Genomic DNA, 18,981 nt, shown 5'->3' with positions numbered 1-18,981 from the left:
CTTCCGTGTTTATTAGCCAGTTACCTATGAATGCCAGAGGCTCACCTGGGGCAAGGTTATTGTGTCTTTTCTCAGAGTGCTATTGCCCACTTTGAATACTCTATCTGCCCACAGCTGTCTAAGCATCATTGGACTTGACTCCTTTCTCTGTTAGTATAATTTCACTCCACTCCTGGTGATACTTTTCCCAAAGGACTTCTCCTTAATCATCCAAATTTGAAAAGATGCTCCAACTGACTCCTCAACTTAGCTGAGGGTGGATGTATGTGATTTGCCCATGGTCAATAAATAGCAGAACCAGGATTCAAATCCAATCTAATACTCTTTCTACTTCCCAGCAGCTTATAGGGCAGTGGATAGAGCACTGGGCCTGGAGTCAGGAAGATCTGAGTTCAAATCCAGCCTGAGACATTTATTAACTATGATCCTGGGCAGTCGCTTACTCCCAGTTTCCTCAACTGTAAAAAGGGATTAATAACAGCACCTACCTCACTTGATTGTTGTGAGGACCAAATTAGATGTGCGTTTAAAAAAAAAGTGCTAAGCTTAGTTCCTGTCACATCCTAGGCACTATATAAATGCTTGTTTCTTTCCCCCTTATTCCCCATATCCCTGTTGTTGAAAGATTCGGGCAATTTATTTACTGCTGCCCAGTGACTAAGATGTGTGGCTACTTTGGATGGTTAAAGAAAGGTGCTAGCCCAGGAGAGAGGCAGCCTCACTGGAGGATGGGGCAACTAACTGACCATCTGGATAAAAGAAGGTAACTCGTCCATGGGAACAGAGAGACTATTTCAACACCAGTGAAACAAGCTTGCTAGCAACCAGAGAAATGAAGGACCTAATAAGGCTGGACTAGCCAAGTGTCAATAAATCAATCAACATGCATTTATTAAGCACCAATTATGTTCTAGAATTTTTGTTAGTCATGAGAGATACAAAGACAAAAATGAAACAATTCTTGCCTTCAAAGAGCTTACATTCTATCATCACAACATAAGCTTAAATAAGTTGTTTATATATATATATGTACATATATATAGACATATATACACATATGTGTGTATGTGTGTGCGTGTGTGTGCACAGAGAGATAGATATATACACATCCATGTATATATATACACACATGCAGATATGTATATATACATGTGTATATGTGTGTGTATAAAATAAATATGAGACATTTTCCTGAGTTCAAATCTAGCCCCAGACACTTACTAGCTACGTAACCCTGGGCAAGTCACTTAACCCTTTTTGCCTCAGTGTTCTTATCTGTAAAATGAGCTGGAGAAGAAAAGGGCAAACTACTTCACTATCTTTGCTAGGAAAAACCCCAATGGGGTCACAAAGAGTTGGATAGGATGAAACGAACAAATACAAGAAACATTTTAGGGCTCAGTAGTACATTAATAACCAAGTGGATCAGGAAAGTCTTCATGTAGATGTTGTTTGAGCAGTTTTGAAGAAAATAGGGAATTCTAAGAGGCAAAAGTAAGGTGGTAGTACATTTCAGATATGTGAAAAGTCATGGATATAGAAAATAGAATATAGTATTATGTAGGAGGAATCCTAAGAAGGCCAGTTTGTCTGTACCATGGTCACAGAGGGAGTGCAATAGACCCCTAGAGAAGAATTTCATCCAATAAAAAGAAAGATTTATCCTTTAGGAACTTTAAACAATATTAGGGAAAATTTGTGGGAAATTGGGGTTTTATAGCCCTTCAGTTTCCTATGATTTTTCTGTTGCAGAATATAAAAATTTGTTGATTTTTATTTTCTTTTAATAAATCTTTCTTGTACACTATAACCAATGTTCATACATATTGCGGAATTGGTGGTGCCAACTCGCTGGATTCTCTTGTGGGAAAACATTTTTCCAGGTTTCAGTCTGGAAGCTCAAACCAAAAGAAAAGTGGTACTTTTATAAGTTATCTCATATCCTTTGTACCATAAACATCTCTGACACAAAGATTCCATCAATTTATGCACAGCAGATTTTTAGGAACATAGCCATTATTTTAAAATGAGGTCTATCTGCACTAGTTTTACAGTGTTAGTAAGGGATATCAAAAGCCATGACATTTAAAATTTGCTAATATAGATACCATTTTAAAAAATTATATGCAAATAAATGAGTATTGAAAAGACACCAAGGAGCCAAACATAAATTGGGGAGGGGGAGGATATTTGGAAATGTCAATAAACATTCCATTAAATGAACATGCACAGAAGTGAAAAGTTTGACCTTTCAGCCAGTGGCAGAGTCTTACATATGCATTTAATGCCTTTGTAAATAATATTTAAATGTCTCTACCCTAGAAAATGTGCGGTTAAAAAGACAAAATCATTATCTCTGTGAATGAATGAATAATGTGCCTCTAATATAAGGTCAAGAAAAGAATCATTTTCAATGAAAAATGAAAATTCGATAGGCAACCAGATCAAGCATCAAGTCACCAGAAACTGTTCCAGAAACTGTAAAGAGTACTAACCACAGTGATGCTAAGATGTATTAAGAAATAGCCCTGATTCTCAGCGACCTTGTAAGAAGTGACACAAAAATATAAAAAAGTTGTTATTGTTGCTTGTAGTTGTTGACGAGGAGGAGGAGGAGGAGGAGGAGAACTGCCCTTCATATAGTGTGTATATCTGATGTGGTCCTCACAGAAGCCCTGAGAGTTCAGTGGTATTATTAGCACATAGCCAAAAAGTTAATGTGATCTTGGGTTACTTTAAGAGAAGCCTTGCTTCCGGAACTGAGACACTGCTAGCCTGCTGTATTCTACCCTAGTTCAACCACATCTGGATTTAGGAAAGGCATTGATAAGCTAGAAGCATCCAGAAGAGAACAGCCAAGTTAGTGAAGGACCTTGAGTCCGTGTCATATGAGAATCACCTGATGGACAGCCCCCGGGGAAGAGAAGACTCGGCGAGGCACATCATAGACAGCTTTTACTATTTGAAGGATATTGGGTGGTAAATGTGTTAGATCTGTTTGGTCCCAATGGGAAAGTCCAGGGGACAGTTAGTGGGTGGAAATTATAAAAGATAACTTGGGCTTGATGCCAAGAACAACTTCCTCACATTCAGAGCCACCCAAATGTGGAATAGCCAGATAACCCTTGGTGTCCCACTCAGCCCTCCACTTCCCTGCTTCCTTTTGTGTGTTGTTTTACCCCATCAGATTGGGCAGAGGCTCTTTCTTTTTATTAAGTGTATCACCAGTGCTTAGCACAGTGCCTGGCACATAATAGGCACTTAATACATCTTCATTGGTTTGAATTTTTTTCAAGTCTGGGCTAAACCTGATCAATGCTGAACTTTTTTCCAACTCAAAGATTCTGTGACTTTGGACAAAAATTTGATCTATTTGTTCCTAGTTTACTTATCTATAAAATGATAGCATTAGAATAAATATTCCCTAAGGTCCCTTCGGACTCTATATCTGTGGTTCTAGATTACAATGGCTTAGTTGATGGAAGGAATGTCTACCTCACAAGTTCCCTATATCCAAGAAGTATCACTGAAGTGAACCACCTTTTCCTTGTTCTCAAATAAATGTTAACAAACTCTACCTGCCATCTCTTAGTCTCAGTAATTTTATCTAGAAAGAATAGGTCATTATTAAATTCATAGTTATTGGCTTAGAAGAAATAACAGGAAATTACAGTAAATACAGTTGACCTGGCATGTTAATATATGCCTTTTATATGACTGTAGCCAACAGAGGACATTGAAATTGACTACTACTACATGTGTCTGACAGGGTTTTGTGGGGTATTTTTACATAATTATTTATTCATTTTTGTTTACATATTTATTTCATATTGAAAGGAAGCAAACTGCAGCAAATAGAAAGCTGGTTTTGAGGCCAGAAAGACCTGAAAGTCCTACCACTGATCCATATTGGCTGTGTGAGATTAGGCAGCTCACTTCACCTCTCAGTGATCCAGGCAACTCTCTTAAGATTATACATTGCGAAGAAGGTACCTATCTACATTGGTGGAGGGAATTTTTTTCACCCAGGAGCTCCCCAAACTAGTGAAATCACCAGTCCAATCCTTATTGCTATCTTTCTCTGACACGTACAGGCTAGATGACACTGAGAAAATTGCAGAGTTGCTTGCTCTCTGAGAGTTACAACGATGACGATGTTTATACAACTTTTTAAGGTTTGCAAAGTGTTTTACATATATCATCTCATTTCACGACAATCCTGGATGGTAGGTTCTATTATTATCTCCATTTTACAGATAAGGAAACTGAGGCAGAGGTTGTGACTTGCCTAGGTCATACAGCTATTAAATATTTGAGGCAGGATTTGAACTGGGGTCTTCTTGACTCCAAGTCCAATGCTATATCCATTGTGCCACCTAGCTAAACATAATGAGATCTCAGGTCCAGACCCTAAGCCCCCTCCCTTCAAAATTTCAAAAGTAGCATAGGATATCTCCAGAGGCAGTAGGATCCCCCAAATTGGAGTCCTTTAAGCAGACATTGAATGACTCCTTGTTAGGGATGTTGTAGAGGGATTCTTGTTGGGGTACAAATTGCATTAAATGACCTCTGTGGTGCCCTCAAACTCTGTCCCATACCAGAATAATTCTGTGATTCTATTTCCATCAAAGTTTCCTAAGTGAACAATACCTCTTTGACTCTGGTAACCTTGGGCTAAATTCAGCATAGATTCGGTATCTTATTTCTGTGGACATTCCAGACATTTTAAAAATGCTATTGTCCTTTCAACTCACATGATAAAAAGCACAGTTCTGGAATCTGTACTTAGCAAAAAATGTGAAATTTGATTTTGCTGCCTCTGAGCATGAAAGAGGACATTAAAAGAGAACAAGCCTTCTTCCCACTTTAGTTTTAATAATGCAGATTAATTAGAGAGGGAGCATAGCAGTGACAAAAGCATTGTATTAGGAGACCTTGGTTTGAATCCCAGCTCTAATATCACAATTCAATGCAACGAGCATTGATTAAGCACCTGCTATGTGCCAAATGATGTGCTAGGTGCTGGGGACACAAAGATGAATGATGAAATAGTCTCTTTTCTCGAGTTACAACTCTTCTAAGCCTCAGTTCCCTTATCTGCAAAATGAGGTTAAAATATTTTAAGGACTATTTAAGGACTACATTGTGAAGAAAGTTCTCAAAACGGTCCAAGACTGGATCTTTCATAGAAGGTTTTTGGAAAGATTTGGACAGAAATTGTAGATAGCAGTACATTTAGGCATTCCATCTGTCACCCCTCATTTTCTCCGTATGACAAATCTATGGTCATAAATGGCTTGTTGATGCTGGCTTTTATGATGCCTCCTACTCACAAGGCATTGCTGGTAATATATGAAAGTCTAGAATGGCTCTTTCCACTGCTTTTCAGCTCATCTTAGATTTCTCTGAGATTATGGAGCATCACCAGGAGAATATTATTGTTAAAAAGGATGGGCTTTGATGTTAGGGAGCAACTCAGGATTGCTAAAGTACTAGGTTATTTCCCAAATGCAATCTTGGCCTAGTCAGTATTGATCTCAGCTCATTGTTCATCTGTGTTACTTGTCCAAAATGCAGATGCTGATAGATGTACTCCATGATTATAATGATTTTGCTAATGATGAATATACTAAATGACTTATATACTGTTTACTTACATTATATAATCCGCATCATAGGCACTTTTCCTCTGTGGCGATGTTGGGACCTGCTGGCCCGTCCCATAAAGGCAAGACACATTCATGTAATAGGTACTAAGTAAGAGGCCCTGAGTGAAGATTAGCCTGTTTTTACTATGTTTTTATCTATGCTTTAGATTCTGTGGTATGATTTAAATCTTTACTCTCCTGGGTCCCTCTAGAATCTGGAGAGTGAAGATTTAAATCAGAAATTTAGACCATGAACAAGCTGTGGTACCTTTGTTCTTTGTGCGAATTCATGACTATCTAGGTAAAGGAGAATTTCTCATAGTCCAGTCAAGGCCATGAGAAATGGTCCAAAGTAAGTTATGGGATGAATCAGACCATCTCTCCCTTTCTTTGTTTCCCTCTTTTGCCCCTTCAACCATTATAATACTCAAACTGCAAAAGAAGTAACACATAACACCTTATTTTCCCAACTAATCACTTCCCTAGAAACTTGGGAAGGGAAACAAACTCATGTTAGAAATAGGACTTTTCCTGCACAAAATGGGAAAACTGAGAAGCCATCTTTGGTGAATTTCTACCTTCCCCTCCCCCCAACTGTGATAAAGAATTCTACTCTTGATGTCTCCCAAACCATCGTCATCTCTCTTGAGCCCTTATTTGCCTGTACAGATTATCCTATAATAGATTTCATTTGGAAACATAATTTTTTTTTGCAGTAGTTGTCTGTTGTTTTTTCTTCCCTCTTTCCTTCCAAGCAAGAGCACTGATTTAACAACCACCCATTTGGGAGGGGGAAGGAGGGGTAGCCAGCATTTGCCAACAAGTGCAATTCAAATGGGTGGAATAACTTGGTCAATTCTCTTTTGCATTTTAAGAAAATTCCTTTGAACTAGAAGAACTAACACTAATTCTTATTGGTATCTCTCTAGTAGCAATAATCAAGTGCCCTATCTCTTTTGAGTGGTCTTGGATTTTACTGAGGAGACTCCATAGCATTCTGGGGCTCAGTGCAAAAAGAACACTTACCTACAATAGATACATCTGGTCAATGCAGTCAGAATGTTGCTATTTACAAGTAGATGTGTCTGGAAGACCTCAACATTTATGCTAGATCTTTCTCCCATTTGGATTCTCAGTGGTACTCTGCATGCCATAGCAGTGATGACCACCACTGGTGAGCACACATCTCCCCATTTCCCACCTTACTTGATATTCATAACCAGAGGATCGTTAGACAGTTATCACTGTGGTTTTATCTATTAAGAAATTTTGCACAATTTTAACATATGGTTTTGGGAAGAACTTGTTATAGAAGAGCTTATGAGGGCTGAATCAGTATCACTATATTTATTAAGGGAAATACTATGTTGTAATCAAACAAATATGAAGGTATCTTATTTTCTCATGATCTTTTGGTCATCATGTGACTTGAAGATGCAGTCAAATGCAGAAATTCATGTGAGAAATCTTACCTGTTCCAAATCTCATATTTTCAGCATTTTACAAGTAAATATACTACTTTTAACCCTTCATAAATACTTAGTATTTTTAACATTCTATTATTTTCTCATATTACTCTGTGCAATCCCTTTGCTTGACTCTCAGCATCTGCCCCCCTCCTTTCTCTTCTTCAAACTCAGAATATCATTTGAGACCTGCAGCAAGTCCTAACTTCATGCAGAAGAAAGTCTGTTTTTTCCCCTTTATGACTCAAGGCATTTCCTTAATGTATAAGTAAATCGCATTGAGATAATTAGGTGAAAGGAAATCAAGCAAGCGACAGATATTTATTGCGTAGCTACTGCCTACAAGGAGGTACTATGTATGCTTGGAGCTGGAGAAGAAAAATAGAGCCACCTTTATTCCCTTCAGAGCAGAATTAGATGTCCCCAAAATGTCCATTCTTATTAATTTTAAGATTCTATAGGATCTGTTTCACAGCTAAAGATCAGACAAAGACTAATGTCCGGGAACAAGAGAAAACAACAAGCGTATTCATTAATTAGAACCTTCATCGATCATATTCATTAAATTAAAGACGCATCCAACTACTTGCCACAGCCTGAAGTGAGAGGTTTAGCATCTACTCCTTTACTACAAGGTATCCTGTCTCACTTCCATTTTCCCTTATCTCCTTCTCCCTCCTAACTTCTTTGGGCTAGGATAACAGGGCCATTGGTCCCCCAAGCATCTTCAGGCCTAAAGGGTAACACGAACAGTCCCAGCTGTAACAGAGTATCTATCTATCGATTGACAGTAACTTCAATAGATGGAGTATCCGATTTTGGTATAGAATAACAGAACAATGCTATAGTTCTTACTTTTAAAGGCACTCTCTCACAGCTTGAGATGCTAGTCTCCAAATATGTTGTGTCAAATTGCAACACTCTGCCTAACCCCCAACTCCCCACCCCTCCCCAGCTTTGCCCTCCAGTTCTGCAAGAATGAAAGTTAAAGCTGCTAGCTTAATTTCCATTTTCCAGTTTATAGTTTCTGTAAAACAAAGTATTTTCCATGTCCACCAGGGGGACCCAGTGCACTGCAGCAACACTTTCAGGCCCACACAGTTCTCGTTACAAACTTCCCACACTGGTTGGTCTAATCCGTTGCCTGTCTCTTGTAATCCCTTTTCCCTTACCTGTGTATCCAGGTTGACAGTGACACACGTAACCTGTGGCATGAAGGTAGTTGAATTCAGAAGGCAACTCGGAGATTCTTCCATAATGGCTTGCCCAGGACCGTTCCACACATTCACCAGTCGAGAGGCAGGGGTTACTGCTGCATTCATTGATGTCGATTTCGCAGCGGGAGCCTGTGAACCCTGAAGCATGGAAATAATAAAAATTAATAATAATAAGCAAAAGCTGCTTACTTGAGTTCATGAACTCAAGCATGTGCCTTCGGTAAGGTCCTCTACTGTGCCTGTCCATGCATACGTGGGAGAGGAATGGTCTTCTATGCCACAAAACAAATGCTTGCCCCAAATGCCATACCCTATGAAATGTTTAACAGGCATCATTTGTGGTTTTGTTCCTCAAATTCCTTATTGATGGAAAGTATCCATAGACTACATAATAAAGAACTAGCTTCACTTTGTTCAACAGCCAGAAAGAACAAGACTGGCCCCGGCCAGTGACCTCTCGAATGTATCTCCTGCCCTAGGCAAAACTGTGAAGCAGATGAAGTGGATCATTGCTGTCCATGTCCGTGTGCTACCTTCGTTGCCCCTACAGAACCATCAAGCTTTTATACTCTCCACTGCTGTCCGAGAGGCCCTGCTGTGACCCACGTTAGAAACCAGAGGTTCTCCACGGTTTTTGTATTATGGACCTCACTGACAGTCTGGGAAGCCTGTAGTTTCCTTCTCAGAATAACATTTAAAAATAACTGAAGGAAATGCTAAATTTTGGTTAGCAGTTAAGGGAAAATAAAGGTGTAATTTCTTTCCCAACCAAGTTCATGGACCCCTTGAAATCTACTCTATGCTTTCCATCTGCACCTCTGCTTGGTTTGAACATGATGCCTCATCCAGTATAAACTGATCATCTGAAATCTCATTATCTGGCTATTGACTCAGTTAACTTCTCACCTCCCTTAGCCTCTTCTCCCCTCCGATCTGAGGGCTGGAGGGTGGAGCACTGAGCTCCAACCAGAATTTTCCTTTACCTTCCTCTTTCCTTTCAGCTTCCTTTTGTATGTTTCCCCAATAGATTGTAAACTCCTAGAGGGCAGGTGCTGTTTGGGATTGTCTTTCCTTTTCTTATTTGTATCCCGTGTGTTTAGCAGAGAGTCTAAAACATACTAAGGGCTTAATAAATGTTTACTGGATTGAATTATTTATGTGCCATCCGCCCCAGGTTAAGAATCTCTGTTCTAAACAGTATTTCCTCCCCTTAAAAGTAGCCTATGTTCTGTCTCATCTTTTTAGGCAAGGTAAAGCAACTTAATGCACTAATTTGAGATGAAGATTTAATGGTTAAGTATGACTTTATTTTCTATCTCTCACAGATCATAAGATCATAGATCCAGAACTGGAAGCAATCCCAAAAGCCTTCTATATAGTCCAATCACCTTGTTTTACAAATGAGGAAAGTAAGATCTAGGAAAATAAAATGACTTACCTGAGACACAAACTGAAGTCTATAGAGGACTACAGTGACTAGCTGGGATTTGAACCCAGATCTTCTAACCCTTATTCTAGTGCAAATTTGCGTTTCAAGTAGCCTTCAATATCTTAACTCAAAGTAATGAAAAGATGGGATATTTCAGGGACTTGTAGGTAGACCAGCATGGAAAATGGCTTTGAGTACTTAGGCCACTCATGGAGTGGTGGATAAAGTGCTGGGCCTGGAGTCAAGAAGATCTGAGTTCAAATTCAACCTCAGATATTTACTAACTGTCATGTAACCCTGTTTGCCTCGGTTTCCTCATCTGCAAAATGAGCTGGAGAAGGAAATGGCAAACCACTCCAGTATCTTTGCCAAGAAAACACCAAATGGAGTCACAAAAAGTCAGACACAACTGAACAACAATTTCTCATAGGAAGCTACATATTATATATGCACGTAAGAGAATGGCCTTACACAAATTTTGCTCTTCGTCAAAAGGTGGACTAAGCAAAAAAAGTATGATTGAATCACTGCAAATCTATTTCTACTCACTCAATTCAATTAAAAAACATTCAAAAAGCATTTATTAAGCACTTACTATGGTCAGCCACAATACTAAGTGTTAAAGACATAAAGAGGAAAATCATAAAATCATGCCTTTAAAAATTTTGCATCCTAGTAGGGAATACAACCCTGATAAGTAATTGTAAAATATAGAAGAAGCAAATACAAAATAACTCACAGCACCAGTAAGTAGAACAAGAAGGAAAGGTCTCCTGTAGGAGTTGGCAGGTCAGCTGAGCCTTCAAGACAGCTGGGTGTTCTGAGAGGTAAAAGCCAGGAGGGAAGTGCATTCTAGACATAGGGGAATGTTAATGAAAAAGCCTCGAGGGAGGGAAAGATGAAATGCGTGCAGGGAGCAACTAGGAGGCCAGTTTGGAGGGAAAAAAGAGTGTCTGAATAGAGACACTGTAAAAATAGTCTAGAAAGGTGGACTAGAGCCAGATAGCAAAGGAATTTAAATGTAAAAGGGGCATTTGTGTTGGTTTTTTTTTTCAAGAGGCAAGAGGGAATCACTGCATCCTGAGTGATGTGTTCTAGGGGTGGGGAACCTGCAGCCTCGAGGCCACACGTGGCCTTCTAGGTCCTTGGGTGCGACCTTTTGACTGAGTCCAAGTTTTACAGAACAAATCCTTTTATTAAGGGAATTTCTTCTGTGGAGTTTGGATTCAGTTAAAGGGTCACACTTGAGGACCTAGAGGGCCACATGTGGCCTCGAAGCCGCAAGTTTCCTACTGCTAGAACATTAGATCTGGGTTTGAGGAAGATTACTATAAAAGTTCTTTAGGGGATTGATTGGAGAGGGAAGAGACTGGAAATAGGGAGATCATTTAGGAGGATATTATAAAAGTTTGGATGAAAGGTGATGATGTGATCAGTATCTACGTAAGGGATGAGAATGAGACAGAGATGTAAGATTTGTTATGGGAGGTAGAATCAAGACTTGACAAATGATGACATATCGGGGTAGGGGAGAATGACAAGTTGAAGATGATTCCCAAGCTCTAAAATACTACTACTAGAAAACTAACTCAAAATGATCCACTACTAAAAATAACTCGAGTTCATATCCCTGGGATGTGGGCAGTAGTATCGTTCAAGATGCCAGTTGTTCAGGCATCAACACCTTTTCTGTCGTTTGTTCTAGAAGAATCATTCCAGAAGTTTGGAAAAGTCTTACAGTGCTGTTATTTAAAGAGTTTTAAAAAGTTATCAATTGTAATTTTCCAACTGTTTTACTGTATCATGGTTATCTTGATTTGTTTCTTCAATTAAACATGCTTGATTAGTCATTTTAGAGCTCTTCAAGGGTGTGTGTGTGTGTGTGTGTGTGTTCAGGCCTTGGGAACATGATCAGCTACTTAGAATCAATTGAGTTTCCCAGGTAACAGAGACAATGCTGTGTTAAGGTTTTGCCCCTTTCAAATACTGAATGGCTACATTAACAGCTTATAAAGGGATGAAATCTTGAGTGGATCACACCCCAGAGTGCCCTATTCAGGAATATAAAGAGTGTGAAACTAGGAGTGGCCCATTCACACCTTGTAAAGGGGTTACCCCTTTCAGACTTCGATGGGCCAAGTCCCTGAAGGACTTAAAAAGCATAAGGGGCTCTGAGCAGAGTTAGTTGAAGAGGAATTATTTCTGGCAGAGGCACAAATGTGAAAAGAGCCTGCCTTGGAAGATACATCTAGGCCTTTAAAACACTCTTTGTCTTCACTTTTGCATCTCTTCCAGAGTACAGTATAATGGGCAATGATGCCACAGTAGAATGACCCACCTAGTAGAAGCAGTGCTCAGAATGGAGCAGGCCCAGGAATACCAGGCTAAAGTCAGGTTGAGCAACCAGCCAGCAGAGATGCTACACCTGTGGGAAGTACTAGGAGGATACAACTCAAAGAGAAAGGCCAACAAGGCCCTAAAATGCTAAAGATGTGTGTGTAGTGATTGAGTGTATGCCTCTCAACTAGAAGTCTTTATGGGCGTGCCCTCTCTTCCCATTGACACTGTGTATTTGTAGGGAAGTGTGCTCTGGGTTTATGAAGAGAATGTTTTGTTACTCCTCTTCCTGCTAAGCCATTTTAACAAATGTTTTTCCTTTCAGTTAATTGTGTCACCTGGCTAACAATTAAAAGGTGAACATAGAAGTGGTGGCTCAAGAGCTACAGATTAAGGAGTATGGACCCACCAAGTACCTTGAACCTGGAGTAGTCATCCCTCTAGGGAACCAATCTGTGACCATGATTCTGAGTGTGTGTATGGGGCAGGGGGGCTGGGAAGGAGGACAAGGTAGTTTAAAGGTGACATCAAAGAAAACAATACTTAAAAATCAACTCAATTCTGCCACCTTCAGGTCAAAATTCAAGCCATCATCACATAAGTACAAAGTCTGTCATCAATTTATGCAAGAGTTATCCTATCACTAAAGATAATCTTATTAAATAATTGCATTTCCTCTTGCATTCTTACGTCCTCTATCTGTGGTACCCCCTCTAAAATACTCCTCCAATGAACAATCACACCCATAGGTAAGGTCCCCAGAGAGTAGCTGCTACCTTGGTTGTGGGGTACCCTGTGGGTAGATGCTCTTACTGCTGTAGCTCAAAAGTCCCTATCACTGCGCTTTCCATTAACAATCAGCTAGTAGACAGTATTAGTTCAAAGCAAAGGTATTTAATCATCATAACAGCATCTATAAAATATTCCCCCATAAACCTAGGGCACACTTTCCCATAAATATACACAATGTCTATGGGAAAAGTGAACCTAAATTTCAGGTACAATTGTAGTGTACACGTGGCAAAGATAACTCACAACTCCCAGTACTGTAAGGCTTCAAAGTTCTTTCTCTCTTCATTGAGTCCTCATGCAGCTTTCCATGTGTATAGCATCTTTGCTGGGTCTGTTGCTCATCTAGATCCTCAGGCTCTGCTCCCTCCAAAGCTTGGCTCACAATCAATTGCCAGGATTAGCTCCCTAAATTTATAGCTGGCTCTTCTTGTTCCTTGAAGCTGCTTCCTTCTCTGAATCAATACCTATCTTTATCCATGTCTAGCTATATTGTGCTTCTCTGCTCCCTCAAGGGTGCCTTGAAGTCTCTTGAACTAACAAATGCTTGAACTTGCTGGAATGTCTCCTGATAATTGCGGAGCTTCCTTCTGAAGCCACATAGCTGATGGGGGTAAGAAGGGAGTTGGGTAAGGAGAGAAACGGCCCTCCACTAGCTGCCCTCTGGTACAGGTTGCTGCTACCCTGCATAGCTGCTGAGGATTTTAATATTTAAAGCCCCACCAGAGGCATGGTTTATTCCTTTGCTTGGTCAATCCCACTATTTCCTTCTGACTCAATCTGAGAAGCATTCATAATTTTTAAAGGGATTACTAGGCATGACCAACATTTTACAATTCATTTAATATGATTTTTTTCAACATTAAAACCTTACAATGTGTGAATACATTCTGTGATTATATCAACTTAGGTAGGGGGTTGGGACAGTCCTTCCTGTAACATATTCTTACGCCTTGTCCCCTTAGGGAAGCTGAATAAAATTAAGGCTTGAACCCTACAAGGGGTCAGTGAGACACATTTCCAAAGAAAAGCCACGTACCTAGAGGTCAGCATCAATGCAAAAGGAAGGAAATGGATCTCAACATATAGTGTTTGTATTTTGAACTTAACGTGGAGGATAAGAAGGACTTTGTCTTGATGACAAAGAGCGTGTTATATTTATGTTTCTGCCAGCAACATGTAATATCTAAAGTGCATGTTGGTTTTTATCCCTTTGGTAGAAAACAAAAGGCAATAGTAATGATTGAATGGACCTAATAAGATGATGGAACTGTGAGTAGGATCAGAGATTTGGAGCCAGAAGGGACCTCGAAGATAATACTCAACCCTTCATTTTATTGATGAGTTAACTGAGACCCAAAGGTTAAGTGGCTTATCTAGGACCACACAGTTAGTATTTAGCAGGACTAGGGTCTGAACTCATGTCCTCTGCCTCCAAATCCCAGAATGCTAGAACTCTGATCCCCTGACTTCTAATCCAGAGCTTTTTTCAGATACATGATACTGTCCCACTAAACTTCCTTATTATGAAATTATCATCTCCTATCTATTACAAAATAGGTAGGAGAGGACTCCAGAATTTCGGCTTTTATGAGCATGACATTTTAGTCAAGTAAAATATAAGATGTAGCTAGCAATTTGAGTACAAGTCTTTTTTTGGGGGGGGTGGGGAGAGAATCAACTGCATAGAGAAAGCCGGAGAAGCTTAATAGTGCTTATTCAAGTATAATGTGATGACACAGAAATGGCGATTGGAAAAGTTGTAGACCTCTGATATAATGCTAGTATCTATGGACTGCATGAGTGCCGTGATGGGATGGTGGGAGAGACAGTCAAGTCAACAAGTGTAGTGAGAGAGTTAGATGGACTATATGTCACTGGAGACATAGGTAATCTAATTTGAACTGTAGCATTGGCCATTTTAAATATTAGGGTTATTCTACACTCCAAAATGAAGAGCAGGAAATAGAGCCAATTAAAAAAAATCTGGATCCTAATTGTATCATTTTGTAAAGGATCCTGAAAATCAGAAATATGCCTTCTATAACAAGGCAAGGAGCAAAGCCTAATGTTATTGGGTATTATTCTAAAATAGCTCTTGGACTTGGGTCACGTGTCAAATAATAACTAGAAAATAAATTTTGTTGCTTAACAGCAAAAAGTATCAGTTACACATGAAACTCAGGGCCTGACTCTGCAGTCTAATGCAGAAACCCACAGTTGTCGACAGAAATCAAAAGCATATGCCAGACTGAGGTCCCATAGTCCTTTGTGCTGTCCCCTGAAGTACCTTTGTGGTTTTCTTCTTCAGGCTGAATACCTAACATCTTATCTTAAAAGATTTTTTCCAATTCATAAAGTTAGATACAGACACAAACACAAATCCTTTTGGGTGGGGTGTGTGTGTGTGTGTGTGTGCGCGTGTGTGATAGCATATTCAATGAGGAATACTTTCTGGACAATGTTCTCTTTTTCCTCCCTCCCTTCTATGTGTTACAACTCATATATAAGAAAAAGAGCAAGGAACCAATTTAGAACTTTCACAATTTTTTTCCTATGCCAGCACACATATTATCTCATTCAAATCCTGAGCATTACAACAGATCTGATTAATGGTCTTGCCAGTCCTGTCCCCTCTGCTGGGGCCCCAAGAGGATTCTATATGCTGCTCACTTAAGCTGTGTATATAAATAGGCTCCATCAACCAGGGCTATGTTCAATATTTTTTAACAAGATTTTCTATAAACCCTTGTCCTGGCTTGACTCCCCCCAGGCTCTGATATTATGTTTTGTGCTTTCTTACCACTCTAGTCACATTTGGGGAGCAGTAAAACTTTTTAAAATGGCTATTTAAGGTGTCTCATACTTCCTCCTAATTAATGTCTTCAGCTGAATGCCATCTAAAGCTACTAGACTGTCTCCGTTTTTGATTCTCCTATCTTTGGTAACAAGGGCTTTGGATATGTAGAATGCAATTTCACTTTATTTTTACATCCCAGCATCAGTACTTTGCACAAAAGAGGTATTTAATTCAAAGTCTCTCTTTGATGGACTGGATTGGGTAGTGACCAGTGGCAGGAGTGGGGGAAAGGAGGGAGGGTTCTTTGTTAAATTCAAATGGAACTAGGAAACTTCTAGATGAAACTTTCTCATTATATACAGATGTATTATATACATCAAACATTTGAGCACTTACTATATGCCAAGCACTGTGTTAAGTGCTGAGGATGCAAAGACAAAAATGAAATTACCTGCCCTCAAGGAACTTACTTTTTATTTTTGTTATCCCTGTGCTCCCTCTCCAAATAGACTGCAAGCCTATGGAGGGCAAGCTATGTCACATATCTGATCCCCAATACAGCTTCCTTCACCCAGTAAGTGTGCTAAATATAAATAATGATGATCGTGATTTGGAACAGCTCATATGTGATAAGTTTGACTCAACTGGGCCATCACAAGATATCAAACATCCTTTAAGTTTTCAAAAAATCAGGATGTGCCATACTGATAAATAAGACTATGGAACATTTCTACACATTTCATTTTAGTCATTTCATTTTGGTTTGCTACACCAGAAAATCTTTAAACCTAAGTCAAGAGCCTTTTAGCCCCAGTATAATTAGTATTTTATCATTGGGGATTTTAGAAGTCACTGAGTTGAGCCCACATGTGAAGCACAAATTCTTTCTACAGCATTCTGACGAGTCATTAACCAACCTCCATTTGAAGACATCCAATGACAGGAAACTCACTACCTATCAAGTTAGACCTTCCTAATTTTAGTCAGTTCTAACTGTTAGAAAGAGTAGAAGCAGAAGGATGGGATAATCTATCAGCAGCTCCTGACTAATCAAAAGTTGGTGGTATCTTTTTATGTGGAATTAAAGAAAAGGGAGAGGAAACTCTATAACCCATAATCTTTCATTTTATCATTACCATTCTGGATGTTTTAAAGCAAATTTGTAATGCAGTTATTACTGTTGTGGCTGTTGTTTGGGGAATAGGCTCTGTAATTAAATATGATACATACTCGTTTACCATGTGTGTAATTGCAGCCTGCCTGTTTCTATTTATTTGATTATTCCCATAACATTCAAGTATATGCATGAATGAATAAAAAAAGAATGTTATGTTCATACCCTTTGACCCAGCAATACCACTTCTAGGGTTGTATCCCAAAGAAATCACGCAAGCGGGAAAAGGACCCATATGTACAAGAATATTTATAGCGGCTCTCTTTGTGGTAGCCAAGAATTGGAAATCAAAGGGATGCCCATCAATTGGGGAATGGCTGAACAAACTGTGGTACATGAAGGTAATGGAATACTATTGTGCCATAAGAAATGGGGATGATGCAGACTTCATAACAACCTGGAAAAACCTACACGACATAATGCTGAGTGAGCGGAGCAGAGCCAGGAGAACGTTGTGCACAGCCACAGATATATGGATTCCGTGAGGACCAACCCAGACAAACTGCGCTTTTCTCAGCAACCTAAGGGGCAAGGACAACTCCAGGGGACTCACGATGGAGAATGCTATCTTCATCGAGACAAAGAACTGCGAAGTTTGAATTCAGACTGAGGCACACTACATGCTCGCCTTTTCTGCTTCTCTTTTGTTTTTGTTTTTGGGTTTTTTTTTTTTTGGTTCTGTTTCTTCTTTCTCATGATACATTCCATTGGTCAAAATTCTTCTCCACGACTTGACTAGTGCATAAATTAATTCAATGCGAAGTTATACATGACAGTTATATGAGACTTCATGCCGTCTTGGGGAGGGAGGGGAGAGGGAGGGGAGAAAAACTGGAACTCAAAACTATGTAGAACTGTGCGTGGTAAACTAAAAATAAAAATAAAAATTAAAAAAAAAAGAATGTTTATTAGGCACTTAAAAATACGTACTAGGTTCTTTGCCAAGTGTTGGAGATGCAAACACACAAAAAAGCAAAAGAGTTCTTACCCTTGAGGAGCTTATATTCTAATAAGGAAAAGCAGTGAGTGCATTCTAATAGGAGACTCTCGGCCATGGAGAGGTGTCCCTGTGAAATCCCAGACATAGTGAGTGGTGTCACTGGGCAATGGCTTGTCATTTCAGAAATGACAGTGTGGATTTGTTCCCAGAACAAGAGGTAGAAAGGGAGATGGAGCAAGTACAGCAGGAAGATGGCCAGAGAGTAGCATGGTGGCAATGAGGTCAGCTAACAATGGTGAATTCTTACCAATCAACAGGACAATGCCTGGTAGGGGCTGGTGAATCAGCTGGAAAACAGCCAGATGGCTACAGTACTCTGTGTTGAGCCTAGAGCTTACTAGATGTGGTAAATGGACTGGCTAAAAGTGGTAAACAGAAAATTACAGACTATGAGAGTAGTAGGAAGAGACCTTAGCAAACCCATACACAAAAGGAATCCCCACTATAACATTGTTGTTCCTCAAGAAGCAGTTGCCCAACTTCTTCTCGAAGATCTCCCAGGAGGGGAAAGCCCCGCACCTCTTAAAGCATCCCATCCCACTTGGGGCAGCTCTAATTGTTAACAAGTTTTACCTGATGTCAAACTTAAATTGCCTCTTTATATCTTCTATCCATTTCTCCTGATTTTGCTCTTTGGGGCCAAATCCCTCACTACATGTCAAAGACCTGAAGACTGACTCTTCTCTTGCTCAGACTATGCATGACCAGATCTTTAAGATAACTTGGCAAATTTGTGATTGTGAAATTGTCTATGTTTTTCTATGTGTATGTTTTCCCATAAGAATTCATCCTACATCTGCAGTTTAATGAAGAAACCTACAGTTGTTGACAGGACTCAAATCCCTTAGGCAAGTTGCTTAGTCTCTCCAAGCCTCAGTTAGCATATTTATAAAATGAAGATGATCATAGTAGCAAAGCCTGTCTCAGAGAGCTATTCTAAGGAAAGTCATCAGTAAAATTCACAGCACTATTTAGTTTGGATTATTATTGTGATTTGTATTTACATTGTAAGTATCATGGGAGCAAGATCCTATCTACTATTTCTGGTCTATCCCCCTATAGCTATCTAGTTCCATGGGTACTGAATAACCATTTGTGACTGACTAGTCGACTCATCAACC

At 39.5% G+C, this 18,981-nt stretch overlaps 1 protein-coding gene across 1 annotated transcript in view; it reads right to left on the bottom strand.

Moving 5' to 3' along the window:
• Window positions 1–18,981, bottom strand: part of CRB1 (crumbs cell polarity complex component 1) — a 165,574-nt gene that overhangs the window by 113,166 nt on the left and 33,427 nt on the right. The window contains exon 5 of the mRNA XM_036755520.1: window positions 8,287–8,469. Coding sequence (XP_036611415.1) covers window positions 8,287–8,469 — 183 coding nt within the window. The remainder of the gene's footprint in view (window positions 1–8,286; window positions 8,470–18,981) is intronic.

This window comes from Trichosurus vulpecula, chromosome 4, assembly GCF_011100635.1.
Source record: "Trichosurus vulpecula isolate mTriVul1 chromosome 4, mTriVul1.pri, whole genome shotgun sequence".
NCBI lineage: Eukaryota > Metazoa > Chordata > Mammalia > Diprotodontia > Phalangeridae > Trichosurus > Trichosurus vulpecula.
Note: the sequence above shows the minus strand (reverse complement) of the source record. Positions and strands in the feature narration are given on the sequence as shown.